This window comes from Lactuca saligna, chromosome 3, assembly GCF_052625555.1.
Source record: "Lactuca saligna cultivar CGN05327 chromosome 3, ASM5262555v1, whole genome shotgun sequence".
Classification (NCBI taxonomy): domain Eukaryota; kingdom Viridiplantae; phylum Streptophyta; class Magnoliopsida; order Asterales; family Asteraceae; genus Lactuca; species Lactuca saligna.
Window position 1 is genome coordinate 41,269,924 of NC_136419.1, and position 15,132 is coordinate 41,285,055.

General features: G+C 34.9%; 1 protein-coding gene and 1 pseudogene across 1 annotated transcript; one reads left to right on the forward strand and one right to left on the reverse strand.

Moving 5' to 3' along the window:
* Positions 1 to 5,304: 5,304 nt before the first annotated feature.
* Positions 5,305 to 5,923, reverse strand: LOC145035411 (AP2/ERF and B3 domain-containing transcription factor RAV1 pseudogene; annotated as a pseudogene).
* Positions 5,924 to 7,876: 1,953 nt separating this feature from the next.
* LOC145033601 (auxin-responsive protein SAUR22-like) lies at positions 7,877 to 8,527 on the forward strand. Its single transcript, XM_078982185.1, has one exon. The coding sequence runs from the start codon at positions 7,947 to 7,949 to the stop codon at positions 8,235 to 8,237; it is 291 nt and encodes a 96-aa protein (XP_078838311.1). The 5' UTR covers positions 7,877 to 7,946; the 3' UTR covers positions 8,238 to 8,527.
* Positions 8,528 to 15,132: the final 6,605 nt, after the last annotated feature.

Sequence of the window (15,132 nt, forward strand, 5' to 3'; positions counted from 1 at the left end):
GGGGAAGGAGCCGGCGGTGTAGCAACGCATCACGCACACTCATTCATATGGTTTCTGCATTAAGTTTCTGGGATAGTACTCTGATTTATATTACTTGTGTTGAGTTGGTTTCGAACACGTTTTTATAGTTTTGTTTACAAAATGACATGACTTGGGTAATGTTTTGGTAAACTATGTTGTGAAGTATTTATTACAAATGAATTTTTTGGTTTAAAAAATTGGGATGTTACAGAACACTTACACCATAAAAAAAACTAAGTGTCATAAAGTTTCTCTTCGATTCATGAAAATGATGGTGAGGAAACTCTTTCACTAAGTAGATTTTAAGTAGATAGCAATTGTGATATTTGCGTTCTCAAAGTCATTAGTGGAGCGCGTGTGGTTAACCGGCACACTAGCATGGACTTGTGAGAATGGCAGAAGGTCTAAACATTATGATTACAACACCCATATTCATAATTGTTTAGAAACACATGTGAGCTATCTAAGGAAGGGTGTATGATTTTGATAATATCTTATCCAAGCATCTCGTATCATAAAAACTGAACTTTGGTAAGAAAGTCAATAAATTATTGATTTCAAGAAGTCCAGCTGATTTCTGGATATATGTCAGAGCTAGTTGGATCATAAGTGTTATGTTAATAATCATCATGTTAATGGGAGCATGATTATTATGTTATGTGTTGCAGGTTAGCAATGTTAATTATAGAAAACAAAAGTTTCAATTCGTGTTTGAAAAGTTGTTTTGCTATAATTAATGGTGTGAATTTTATACTTCATTCCAATTCTACAAGCTTAGATTGAGATTTTAATCAACTTTAGTTAAGGATAAATATGAATGTTATGTTGTAATGGTTCAACATAAGGAAATTCTATATATGTGGCATTCTCAAAATTCAATTATGATTACGACATCCCTCTTTATAGTTCAAATTGTGAGAACATGGCAAATTAAAATTTTTATAGCATGAATCGTGTCCCATATGCTTCGAGTATAGGATCGATTACATCCATTCTAAATTTTTCAAATGCTTAGGGCATTAAGAGGGAAAAAGGAATAGAACCGAATATGACTAAAATGATTAAGCAATTTTCGAGGACAATCTGAGGTTTACCAAAGATTGGTTGCTCATGGAAAATTGGATGTATAGTGTGAACTTTGGAAAGGAACATATTCACATATTCTAAAAAGAGGTAACTCTTGTTCAGGTGATAGTCAAAATGGTAATATGGAATTGTTTCCATAAGTGGAAGTTATTCTCTAAATCTGTGTAAGATTAGAAAACTTAACGCAAAGAAGGATGTTCAAAGGAATATACTTTGAATATGAGACTTCATTTGCATGGAATTGATCTCCATTGGAATACTTCCTAATGTCTGTTGTCAAGTCTTTTTGACTTTTGTGCATAGTAATTACAAGAGAATCATTGCATATAAGTTTAGAATCTAACAGATTATAGTAAATGGCAAGAGTTTGGTATTCTTACATTTTCCAGAAGGGATTGGGATTGTGAAATGAGCATTATTGGAGTCGAGTTCAATCAATCTATTTCACAAAAGAAAGGACCATAGGTAAACATAGTGTGCATGCTTGGAGCATGGCATGACTATTGTTTTAATTCAAGTATTAAGTTGATAATTCGAAAAATTACATGAATAATGAGTAATCAATATGGTGCTTAGATAAAATGTGTTTTTTTATTTACTCTCAAAGTGTTGGGGCCATATAGGATTAGTATTATTCTTCTGTTTCACTTTGCATGTTTTGACTTCCCAAATAACTAGGTTATTCAAACCGTCCATAGCCAATCATACTTTGGAAGTAGGTATAGAGGCAAGATAGCCATGAATGGATCTGTAGTCTGTCTAGGTGGCTAGACTTAGCTGCAGTATTCATGAGTGCTCCTTGAATAAGATTCAAGTATTGGATTAAACCCACACTCATTTAAATCACTTCATGGAATTTATCACGAGTGAATCATGAGACGATAATATCTTATATTCTTTAAACCTAGAGATATGAGTTGTTGACTATGAGTTGGTTATACATTGATTGTACGAAAACGCATCAGTAACATGATGTTATAAAACATGGCTTTGTGTATGACTCAACAAGTAGTTGGTACAAGCATATGAGTTGAATTTTATCCATTCCTTTTACCCTTAAGGGGATAAAAGTGATATCTGTGGGCCCCTCGATGATTTAGTAATGACACCCCTAAGTGCTTGGCCAAGCCTGGACTAATTTGATTTATTCAGTTAGTCAGTTGTCATAAATAATAAATTGGGAAACAACAAATCGATAGAGAGAATGATTATAATCCATGTCTCATTCCATATGATATCTAGAATGGAGGAATATAGGATCCCTTATCTAATGGACATGTCATTGATTTGTTCAGAGTTCGACAGTGGCTTTTAATAGCTACGATTGCTAGTCGGGATTTTGGAGTCATACTTGCAATAATAGTTTTATACTTATCCAAGTGGGTGACTTTTCGATTAGATGTCTAATCCCATAACTATTATTGGTATGTACTCGACCCGAAAGTAGCATGGTCTATTTGAGTTGCATATCATCAGGACAATTTGTTAGGATAGACTTTTGAGAGAAGAGGTTATATATGATTTATTAATACATTATAAGTTATAATATATTAACATTAAATCATATGAGTTAATTAGTATTGATCAAGAATTAATTTGGAATTAATCTAGAGATCAAAAGAGACTAATTAAATCTATGGGGACTAATTATGTTAATTAGTTACATTTATATGTATTGGGCTTATGATCCATGATGGACCAAGTTTATGTATGGACACGTAAAGAGTTAGGCCACATGAACCATGGATAACAAACCCATGGGTATGGATTTGGGTTATATCCATGACTCTTGAAATCTCATACATAAATACATACTCCATTGCCCAAAAACGCCACTTGGATCTTCTTGGAGTTCATGGTGTCTTTTGTGTGCATGGAATTCTCTCTCAAGTTTATCCTTTGTCCATGATGTGTTGTGATTCGATTTGAGGCTTCCACATTATTGGGGCTAAGCTCTTTAAGGCCAAATACACCAAGACTTCAAGCTCTATCAAAAGGTATGTTATGCTAGCTAGTATCTTATATGGTTTATATCAAATGCATGCTACTTGTAATATTAATACCTTGGAAACCGTTGGCATGTATAATTAGTGAAAACATAGATCCAAGGTATTTAGGGTTGTATGTGCACCATAGGATGTTGTAGCATCATAAAACCCAACAACCCGCACCGTAGATCCCTATGAACCATTCTTTTGAAACCACAAACTCGAACAAATCGATGATCTTCCTAGAAGAATACCTAGTTCTCCCCAACTTAGGGTTCGAACTACCACTCATTAGTTTTGTAACCAAACCATATCTCAAACCGGCTCAACCAGGTACAAACCATCCCAACTCTTGGAATGTATGACACATGTAAGATGATCTTCCAGATAGGGACCAAGCACACCCTAAGAGATTCTGAATTTGAGATGAAGACCTTAGAAAATTTTCCCGTCATAACTACCTATAACATCAAGGATTTCATAAAAATGAATAGGTAAAACACCGACTTAATATCTAAAACATATACTCCTTTGCCTGCAATGCAACCCTCAATTTGGTATCTGACCTGCCTATATCCAAGGAAAACAGACTGTTGATCGCAGCACTAAGCATCCATACCACATCAATCCTCCTGCGTATTCCCATGCTGACAAATTGTCGTCAAACATCCCAACCAACTAGCCCCCATGTTGGGTTTACATCCCAACTCTGAAAGTCACATGCCTGCTCATTCCTTTTCGGAAAACTATCAGGACATAATCCTCATCATATATAATAATATCCCAATCCATCTGTCAACCACTCAGCTTCCAAAGGCAATCCTCAATCCGATCATAACAATTGTTTCCTTCTTGAGCCCCACGACTCAAATGCACGACCTTGTGCAAGGTCCTAGAGACCTTAAAACCAACAAACTCACCTAGGTCTGCACCAATCAAACCCAACTAATATTGCCCTGGGGCCCAAAAAAATTACCAGTCCACTCCTCACGCCTAAACAACCATAGCCAAAAGATTGATAGATGTGGAACCACTACCACGAATCATGGTATCAAACCATGTTATATTCCCTAACGAACCCCTTAGAATCCCCAAAAATTTTCTTGGATTGAGTATGGATCATGTGCTTCCTGTAGTACGGACCAAATACTACCTTCCACACATATGCATACTTTCCTCAAGAATCATCTCGGGTCCTCAAAGTTACATACTCCTAATATTACTCCCAATACATGCGCAACAATGTAGCAACTGCACGTAAATAATTCCTAGGCTCTCCTGGTGTTCTCCACCTCCCCTACCATAAGTTGCTGAAGAACCCTTACAAATGTTAGAAAACCACTTCATGAATACAATTACACGAAATAATTCTTAAATAATCCTTCGACTAAAAGACCTAACCATATAATGGATAGACTCAAACGAGAGCTACGCAATACGACCAAATCCTTCACTCTCAGATTATTCAACCTTAATATCATGTAATTTAATGTATTCAGTTGATAGTTAACTCACATAAATATGAGTCCTCCAAAGCACGAAGCAAGCAACACTCGAGCAGTGGGGACGACTGACACTAAGACACAACAAAATCAAACAGATTCGTATACATAATTCTCAATCTCTAGACCCAAGTATCTAGTTGAAACACAAGTCTCAAACCCACCTAGAATGATAGATGCATACTTTTTTGATATCAAACCTGTAGTAACAAGTGTAGCTGTCCTTATTGAAATTGTACTCTTTGTACTCATTTCATGAATGCAATGCATATCACATCTAGTATTTCACCTGGATTAGCCACATAAAAATGTAAAAGTTTTAAGATGTTCAAATTACAATATTGTAGTTGGGGATATGTGTTAAGTGAACTTACGTTGATGTGGATATATGAACCAACATAATTAATACTCTCAAAATCATTGAAACATAATCAATTATATCCCTCTTTCATCATAAAAGTGTTTTTTTATTAGGTAAATGTCACTATAGCTCATTCAACTATCGTCATTTATCTTATTTAATCACCAAAGTGTTTTTTTTGCTCAATAGGTCATTAAACTTACAACTTACATGTCTATTAAGTCATTTTCGTTAGTTTTTAACAGATGTTTTGTTAACCAGTTATTATAATTTACAAGAATGGTCCCTATGATTTCAATTTCTTTTGTAGTAGGCCCTTTACTAGCATCGTTCGTCACCTGCACCACTACCATTCTTGAACATGTTGTAAAGTTGCTTGTTCTTTAAGATTGGAGCTACCCGACCCGTTTTTTTTGTCTTCCATTTGATGTAAAGTTGCTTGTCTGAACCTGTGGATCTCTGAAAGCTCACAATGTCACCAACTTTTAAGTTCTTTTCCTTCACGAATTGGCTCCAAACTTTGGTTAAAACATAGCTCTAGCTACTATTCAAGTATGAGTAATGAAATCACGAAATCTCCATACTTTCATCCCGGTGTCTTCGAAATGTAAAAGAACTCCTTTAGAAGTGCTTCCGATTTGCAACGTGAAGTGCTTCTCTGCATGCTGCTTTGGTATCACTAGCTGGTTCAGTTTTCCAACGTCTCTGGGGGTGAATCTCTTCTTAAAAAGTTGTTCCCAAGCGTTGACCAAGTTGTCACCTAATCTAAACCCGTTTGTAATAGGGGTTTTGTTTAAGCTGCGGCTTTTCTTACTTTGTTCTAGCTCATCGTTGTATGTGTGTTTCCTCAACATATCGACGATCTCAACTTTTGAATGAGAATTCAAGAAACTAGCTTCCAACCCCGCTTCATCGGTGTCAAGAACCATGCTGCCCCCACTGGCAATCACTGGAGGCTTAGTCATCGGTATTGCAACTGTTGAAGTTGTTTATGTAGTTGTGCTTTGATCATCAATGGAACTTCCATCCATTGTAATTAGTGTTCTTGTAGGAGAGAGAAGCAGGACGAAGAATGAGGTTCTATATATAGACAGAGAAATATGATGTATACAAAGTGGGTGTAAAAGAAAGGTTTAGTAGAATAGTTGACGGGGTTGCCCAAGGTGAAGGGTGGTGATTGCCAGAATTGAACGGTGGTGACGTCGGTGATGAACTATACTGGTATGGGACCAACCACGAAAGATCTGTTAAAAACTAACGAAAATAATTTAATAGACATGTAAGTTGAAAGTTTAATGACCTATTGAGGAAAAAAAAAATAACTTTAATGACCAGATAGGAAAAATGACGATAGTTGAATGGACTATAATAACATTTTCTCTTTTTTGTCATGTAAGAATTCATACAAACAAGTATAAGACTTACATTCTTCATAGGTTAATTATACACAAAAGTCTCTTCAATGTAGTCTTTGTACAGTTAGTATAATGACTTAGTATGGTTGTAAAACATTTTTTAAGGGCTACCAAAATAAATTTGTAAGGTTGTGCATATCCCAACAGTAAACCCTTCCAATTGTGCAATCTAAATGGGCTAACTGAAACACCTCTCGTTGGGTAGTTTAAACATACACATTTAAAACCCTTTATAGTGTTAATATATAATGTTTTAGAGTTTTAAAAGTTGTACGGATGACAAACGGGCCCAAAATTTTTCTAAAAGTTTAGTTGTTTAGAAAATTATGAGATATGAAATGGGTATCATAACAAAGATTCCACTACCTACGAGACGGGATCTTCTAAAAGTTATTATCATATCCTAGCATCATTACCATCATTAAGTCTTCAATTTGAACAAAAGTCAATATCAATATGAGTTAGAAAATTACACTTTTGGTCTGTGCAAAAACATAAATTAGGAAATTACACTTTTGGTCCATGTTTACTATTGTAGTTATTATTACATAATTATTTATTATTTGTTTTAATAAATAGGTCTTGACCTTATATAATTATTTTGTTTGTAGATATCTCAAACATACCAACATTTTCTATTAATTTGTTTCATCAAAAACATATGATGAATAAACTTGTTCAAATCAAGTGAGATTGCGTCTTAATAAACTTAATTAATATAAAGAAATCAAAATCATCATATGATCCGGTCTAAATGTATATACGTTAAAAAAAATCTGAGCTTTCTTATCTATTTTATAAATTTTAGTATCAAATTCATTTTCCAGTAATTTATATGTCAAATATAATTTGTTGTATACTTTTCTGTTCCGTCGATAAGGCCATAACTTTCGCGGAACCAAAAATCAAGAATCTCAACTGCAGCCATCTTTTGGATAATGTCATATATATTTTCCAACTTCATTTTATTATGGATTTTAATTTTAATCTGTATTGAAGATATTTTTGCATGTGTTCTTCTGATGATTGCTATCCAATTTTTATTCTATATATTGTCGTACCCTCGGGACTTGGATCCCACATGTACCTGATACTCTACAAAAGTACAAAACACCTTAACGGTATCCATCACTACTATAACTCCGTTGAGAATGAAGCAGTCGGCTCTATTTATCATCATTCCAAGTTGGATGGCTCATGTATCGTAATTCGGAAAAAGATGCTAATTGAAACATTAAAGTTTGGTCCCTGACTCCTAATGATCATGACCTCAGAGAAACAACTAGGCCAAGTTCCCGTATATTGACTGATCAATGGGTTAGAAAAAGTCTCTTGTTATAGTGTGCTAAACTGAGCAAAGCCATGTGAGACTTCACATTTTGTAGGCCCCTTCAAGAAGAAAAGTAAACCCCCTAAAAATTAAAATATTTCTCATTTGGGTTGTTAGTTGCAAGTTGCAAGTATATACATTATATATACGTTAAACCTGAAACCATCATCACATCACAACAGCTTCAATCTAATTCCCGCTTCTATCAATCAAATCATTCTATAAAAAGATTATTTTAGAAATATGGGTGTTTTCAGGTTGCAGTCATTAGTTGCAAACGCGAAACAACTTATTAAACTGAACAACAAGAATCAGCGAGATGCTCCCAAAGGATATTTGGCTGTTTACGTTGGAGAAATTCAAAGGAAACGGTTTTTGGTTCCTTTATCGTTCTTGGATCAACCATTGTTCCAAGATCTGTTACGTAGGTCAGAGGAGGAGTTCGGGTTCAACCATCCAATGGGAGGACTTACGATTCCTTGTCATGAAGACGCTTTCGCCCATCTCACTACCCAGTTATGCATATATTCATAGTTACTTTGAAGCCAAAGAATTGTCATCCTCTGAAGATTTTGGATGCACGGTTTTGTAGTAGTGCTTTTGTCTTCAGTTCAAAGATAGTATGATAGTTGAAGTTGTATATATGTTCAAATGCACCATGTTCATATATACTGCGGCTTTTGAATGACTTAACTACGTATAGGGAGTTGGCTTAAACATTTCAATTTTTTCTCATTTGAAATGGATTTATTGGTGTTTGTACCCTATGTAATCTCCCCTGTTATTGTATCATATAACATATAATAGTTTGTTTTTTCTTAAAATTGTCATGCTAGCTACTTGTGAATCTTAATATAATACATATATTCGTTGTTCTAAAAAACTAAATATATTTTTTTTCAAAATACACTATTTTAATAGAAAATACGATGTTACAGAAAACATAAAACTAAGTTGTAATACAATAAATAAAAATATATTATAAGGAACTAAGTTTTAATACAATAAATAAATAAAAAACATTATGAAGGTTTGTTGTTTGATATGATGAAATACAATAAATAAGGAATATAATGATCAAGACAATCATCTTTGGTTGGTTAGAAAACCGGATTTATTCATTCAAAAATATTAAGTTTATCAAATATACAAAATAAGTAGAGTAAAATTGATAAATTAAGAATAAAAATATCATATTAAACTCTAACTAAATAAAGATATTGTTAGTCACGTGGCTTTAACTAATAAATGTAGTTTTGTCAAATTCTTGTTGGTGTTGTTGTTGCTATTAATAAGGGTGAGTTCCTAATTTGGGAATGACACTTAGGTGAACCATTTGGTATCAGAGCATTATTTCTCTTCTTTTATGGGAATAAGATTTAGCAAATCATTCTTTATATTTTCTTCTTATTCTTATAGATTTGTAACAAATTGGTATCAGAACATTATGTTCGATACGATTATTTGTCCTTCACCATCTTTTCACTTAATCAATCTTGTCTTTCATGGTCGATTCTAGGGTTATAGTTACTTGATCGATTGATTTTGTGATTACCGCTCGTACAATTATTTTTAGTTATCTGAATCGATTCTGTATATGGAATCATTTTCATTTGGTTCGTTGTTTGTTTTCTTTCTTGAGGAATTTCAATCCCTAGTGTGCGATTCAAGATGGAGCTGATTGAATTTGGAGAAGAACAGTTCTCAATTGAAAGTGTCGATGAATCGATTTCATTCAATCAGTTGATTCTAAAATATAAAAGACGAAATTGAAAAATGAAAAATTAGAGGTTCAATGGAACCTTAGCATAATTGATCAGTAGAAAACATTACGTTTCCTCTTTGTATAAAACAAAGTATGAATGGATTTCCTCTTATTGTAAAACAAAATAGAAGTAGAAGTACACTTCCAACTACTTCACAACCCCTCACTAACAAAAAAATACCCGACATAACTCTAAATGAATCCCAACCTCATTGAAAAACTAAATCATAAGAAGAGAGAATATTTTTCTGAAACTACGTTTTAAGAATAATTTCCAAAAGCTAAAAATCCAACCAAGTGCCCTCGTGTCAAGCACTATGAGTTGAATTTCAGGGAAGAAATTTCCTTTAACAAGGAGAGGATGTGACAACCCAGGAAATACGCCCCGAACCACCATCAATAGTCAACATCAAAACATGATAATACAATCTTATAAACGCCATAAATTTCAACCGTCACTCTTATTAACGTCCAACAATAGGCTCAAAAATAAGTGCGCAAAAAATCATGTCGATTTGCAAGCAGGTTAACTTATTTATATTCGACTTCCAAAAATATAAATTTCGCAAGAATCTGACACGGTATGAACGAGATATGACATTTATAGTAAATAATATCTTCCATACTTAGAAAATTAAAACGACGAAAACTACAAGAAAATTAATCGACTTTTGGGAAAAGTCGCCAACTAGGCAAACATAGTACTATTTAAAGTGGGAATTATAGAGCGAAGATTGCTTAAAATGGAAATCATGAGGGAGATATGATTTTTAACAATAATAAAAACTATTTGAAAAACGAAAGTCAAAACTAGACAAAACGACCAAAAGTGAAGTTGTAGAGATCAATGAGATCTACAAGAATATATAAAATTCGTAGGAAATGCAGTTCGTATGTGAGAGTTACATAATTTCAAAGTTTATTATTATCGTCTTGAGCGCTCTCGCACAGTGCGTCGCGTGCACCACATAAATAATATATATAATAAGTAAAACTGTATAAATGCAGCGCGAATAATAGCACGGCCGACCACGAGAAGCCCCCTCGACAAGAGTCACATCAGACACAATTCATCAACACATTGATAGATTTTCAGCTAGCGCCCTGCCTATAATCGTTAATTCTTAAGTGAGCGAAAGAGATATGTAAAGATATATACGAGTTTGACATTCCTACCTGTGGTTACTAGCTACAACCAGATAGCATGTAGACGCAGATGTAACTTTTGAGCACAATGACGTCCAATGAAACGTCATGGATTTTCGGGATCAACAGTCATGTCTCGATTATAGGAAGTCATCATAAATTTTTCAAACTATAACTATCATAAACTACTACTAATCTAATTAAGTAGCAATCGTACACACAAACTCGAGGAAGCGAGTTTACGTCAAACTAAAACTAAACTATCATAAACTACTAATACCATATGTAGTGATATTTCACTCAAACTTGGGAAAAAGAGTTTACACTATGATCATTAAACTAAATATTCACTAATCTTGAGGTATGCCTTGAGAAGCAGTGCCTACAATACGGTAAAAGAAATGTTAAGAGAATATTATCAAAACACTAACCTTGAGTTAAGCTAACAAGTAAAATATACCTCTTCTATCCAAATCAAGATTAAGATTTAGTCATTAAACTATCTGAATCCTACTACCAAAACACTAGAAAATACGCTAACACACTAAACTAGGTTGAGATTTCAATGAGTGCTAACCTAAGAACATCGACAAAGTATTTTTCATACGTATCAAATCTGTGAATGGTAACTATTGTTGATTCTATGGTAGATATTCATCCCAGTTTCCTTGAAATTATAGGGTACATTCTCTCAACATATCTTTCAATGTTTGAATTGGTTTTTCACTCTGACCATCAGTTTGTGGATGGTAGGTTGTATTCAAACATAACTTTGTACCCAAATCTTCTTGTAAGCTCTTCCAAAATCTTGAGGTGAAACGACTGTCATGATCTGACACGATTGTTAAAGGAACACCATTAAGTCTTACTATCTCCTTCACACAGGCATTTGCAAGCTTATCTATATACCATCTCTCATTGGCCACTATGACGTGTGCACTCTTTGTAAATCGATCCATGATTATCCAAATCATGTCGCGACTCTTCTTCGTCCTAGGCAACTTGGTTACAACATCCATGGTGATGTCTTGCCATTTACCCATAGGTACAGGTAAAGGATCCAAACTCCCATACAATTTTTGATGTTACGCTTTAACTCTTTTGCAAGTCAGATAGTCATCCATATACTTTGCAACATCGAACTTCATCGTCATCCACCAGTAATAAGGTTTCATATCCCTATACATCTTGGTGTTGCCTGAATGAATAGATTACATAATCTTGTGAGCTTCTTCGATAAGAATATCTCTCTTTTCTCCCATCTTAGGCACCCAAATTTTGTTTTGGAATACCTTCAATCCTTGAGTGTTTATACTTAATTCCAACGTGTTTCCTAAATCTCTTCTTTTCGGTTATATCCTTCCAAAGCTTCCTCCTGAGCTTTCTTAATACTCTCTACAATTGTTGAAACAATCTCAATTCTCAACCCCCTTTGCTTCTTCCTTTCAAGTTTATCTTTCTAATTAAATCATTTTCTACGACGTTCGCTTTACTAGGGTGGTAGAGTATCTTATAGTCATAGTGCTTGAGTAGTTCCAACCAGCATCGTTATCTCATATTCAATTCCTTTTGATCAAATAGATATTGGAGACTCTTATGATCAATGTAAAGCTTACACTTTGTGCCATAAAGATAATATTCACATATCTTTAATGCAAATAATACAGTTGCCAACTCCAGATCATAAGTGGGGTAGTTCGTCTTGTTCTATTTCATTTGTCGAGATGCATAGACATTTACTTTATCTCTTTGGGTTAGAACATAACCTAACCCAAATTCGGATGCATCACTATAAACTACAAAGTCTTCAACTCCATCAGGTAAAGAAAGAATTGGTGCTTCACAAAACTTCTTCTTTAATTTTTTTTAAAGCTTCTTCATGCTTCTCACTCTATGTATATGTAGCTCCTTTATAGGTCAAAGCTATCAATGGAAAGATATTAAAGAAAAACCATGGATAAACCTTTTATAATATCTAGCTAATCCCAGAAAAATATGTATTTCAGTGGGAGTTTTTGGTCATTCCTACTTCATTACAGATTTGATATTTGTTGGATCAACCATTATTCCTTCATGGTTATCCACATGACCCAAGAATTGGACTTCCCGAATCCAAAAATCACACTTGGAGAACTTTACTTATAGCTTCTCCTTCCTTAGTACTTTCTAACACCTCGTGTAATTGTTTTCCATGCTCCTGCTGCTTCTTCAAATATATGAGAATTTCATCGATGAACAATATTACAGATTTGTCTAGGAAAGGTTTACAGACCCTATTCATGAAATCCATAAATAATGTTGAAGCATTGGTTAGTCTAAACAACGTAACAAAAAACTTATAGTGTCCATATCTCATTTTGGATGTAGACTTCTCTATATCCTGCTCTCTCACTTTCAATTGATGATATCCTGACCTAAGATCAATCTTCGGGAAACATCTCGCACCCTGCAGCTGATCAAACAAGTCGTCAATCCTTGGCAATGGGTATGTGTTCTTCACTGATTCCTTGTGTAGCTCTCTTTAATCTATGTACATCCTCATGCTCCCATCCTTCTTCTTCACGAATAACCACGTAGCTCCCCATGGATAAGAACTAGGTCTAATGAAACCCTTTTCTAACAACTCCTGAAGTTGCATCATAAGCTCATTCATCTCCTTCGGTGCTAATTGGTAATGTGATTTCGCTATAGGCCTGGTTCCTGGTAACAAGTCTATCCTAAACTCTACTTTTCTATCATGGGGCAATCCAGGAAGATATTTAGGAAGGACTTTCAGACATTTACACACAATTGGAAGGCTCTGCATTTTCTTTTTCTCTTTCTTCGCATCGATCACAGACATTATATATGATGTACATCCTTTACACAGAAATTTCTTGGCTTTCATCAAGGAGATGATTCCATAATTCACTCTGCGTTTGTCCTTGTACACCATAAATGGTTCTCTTCTAGGTGGGTCAATCAATAAAATCTTCTTTTTACACTTGATGTCGACGTCGTTCGCACTAAGCCAATCCATTCCTAGTTCCATGTCGAAGCCGTTTAACTCAATTGGAAACAATTCCTCGGTGAATTTATTCACATTCATGTCGATGACGATGTTCTTTATGCAATCACTAACCGATATGAATTTGCCGCTAGAAACTTTTACTACTAGGGTACTATCTACTTTATCCATAGGGAATGCTAGTCATCTACCAAATTTATGCGATATATAGAAGTAATTAGATCTAAAATCAAACAATATATTGGCAAGTAATCCATTTACAAGAAAGGTACTTGAAGCGACATATGCTTCCTCCCTTGCTACTTCTAAAGTCATCTGGAATGCCTTCACATTTGGATGCAGTGAAACATTAGGCTTTGTAGCCTCCATATTCTTTGGGTAGTCCTTCACAATATGCCCTTCTTCATTACATCTGTAACACACCTTTTTGTTGCAAGTGCACTCGTTGTTGTAATGACGGGTCTTTCCATACTTGTAACAGGTCAACTCATTACTACATTTCCCAGAGTGCTTCTTCTTGAACTTCTCGCACCATTTTGCTTCACCACTTCCTCCAAAATTCTTGTTATATTTCGAAAATATGCTCTTATTTTTGGACATCTATGATCCCTCAAACTTTCTCTTCTCTCCTACCTCCACTCTCTCTAGACTTTTGTCCATAATCTGGGTCTCTACATTCCTTGCTAACCAGATAGCCTCCTTCAAAGTCCTTGCTATTTTTACTATTGGCCCAAAGTTCTTCGGTAGTTCGTTAGCAAAATTTTCAACCTTTGAGAGTTAGGTAGGGACCAAATGGGGTACTAACTTCATTTTCTCATTGAAAGTGGTAGCATACTCACTAACACTCATATTGCCCTTCTTTAAGTTCTAGAACTCATTATTGATCTCTAGGAGGTCTCTTTCATAGCAATACTCCCTTTTCAACCATGCAAGGAAATCCTCCTATGACATCCTTTTTTCTTATCCCCTTACCATTGAGTCTGCCAATAGATTTGACAAGCTCAACACTCATATCTTCAGCTGTCGGACCACAAAAATTGTCTTTGATTTGCTACTATAGTTACAACTATCAAATACTATCTCCATCTTGGGGATCCAGTTCATAACTTGTATAAGTGTTAGGTTCTCATATAGGGTGGGTGGTTTGGCATCCATGAAGCCCTTGTACATGCATCCATGTCGATCATTTCGTTCATTCCATCCCTCAGGGTTATTTCTTCTAACCACTTGAGGTTCTACTCGATTAACAGTTATACTATAATTTCCTTCCTCTGACTGTTCTATATCAAACTTAGGATGTTCAATAGGCGCTATAGGCTCTCTTCCGTTATCACAAATTATTTGTCTCATCTCTTCCCTATGTTCAGCTACCATGGCCCGTATCATTGCTTGGACTCTGCCATTGTGAGTTGCTCTTCGCAGGAGTTCCTCCTGGCGCATGCTCAATCACTCGTGGCTTAGGCTATTTGCTTCAATTAGCACTTCCCAATCTGCTATGTATTCTCACCATG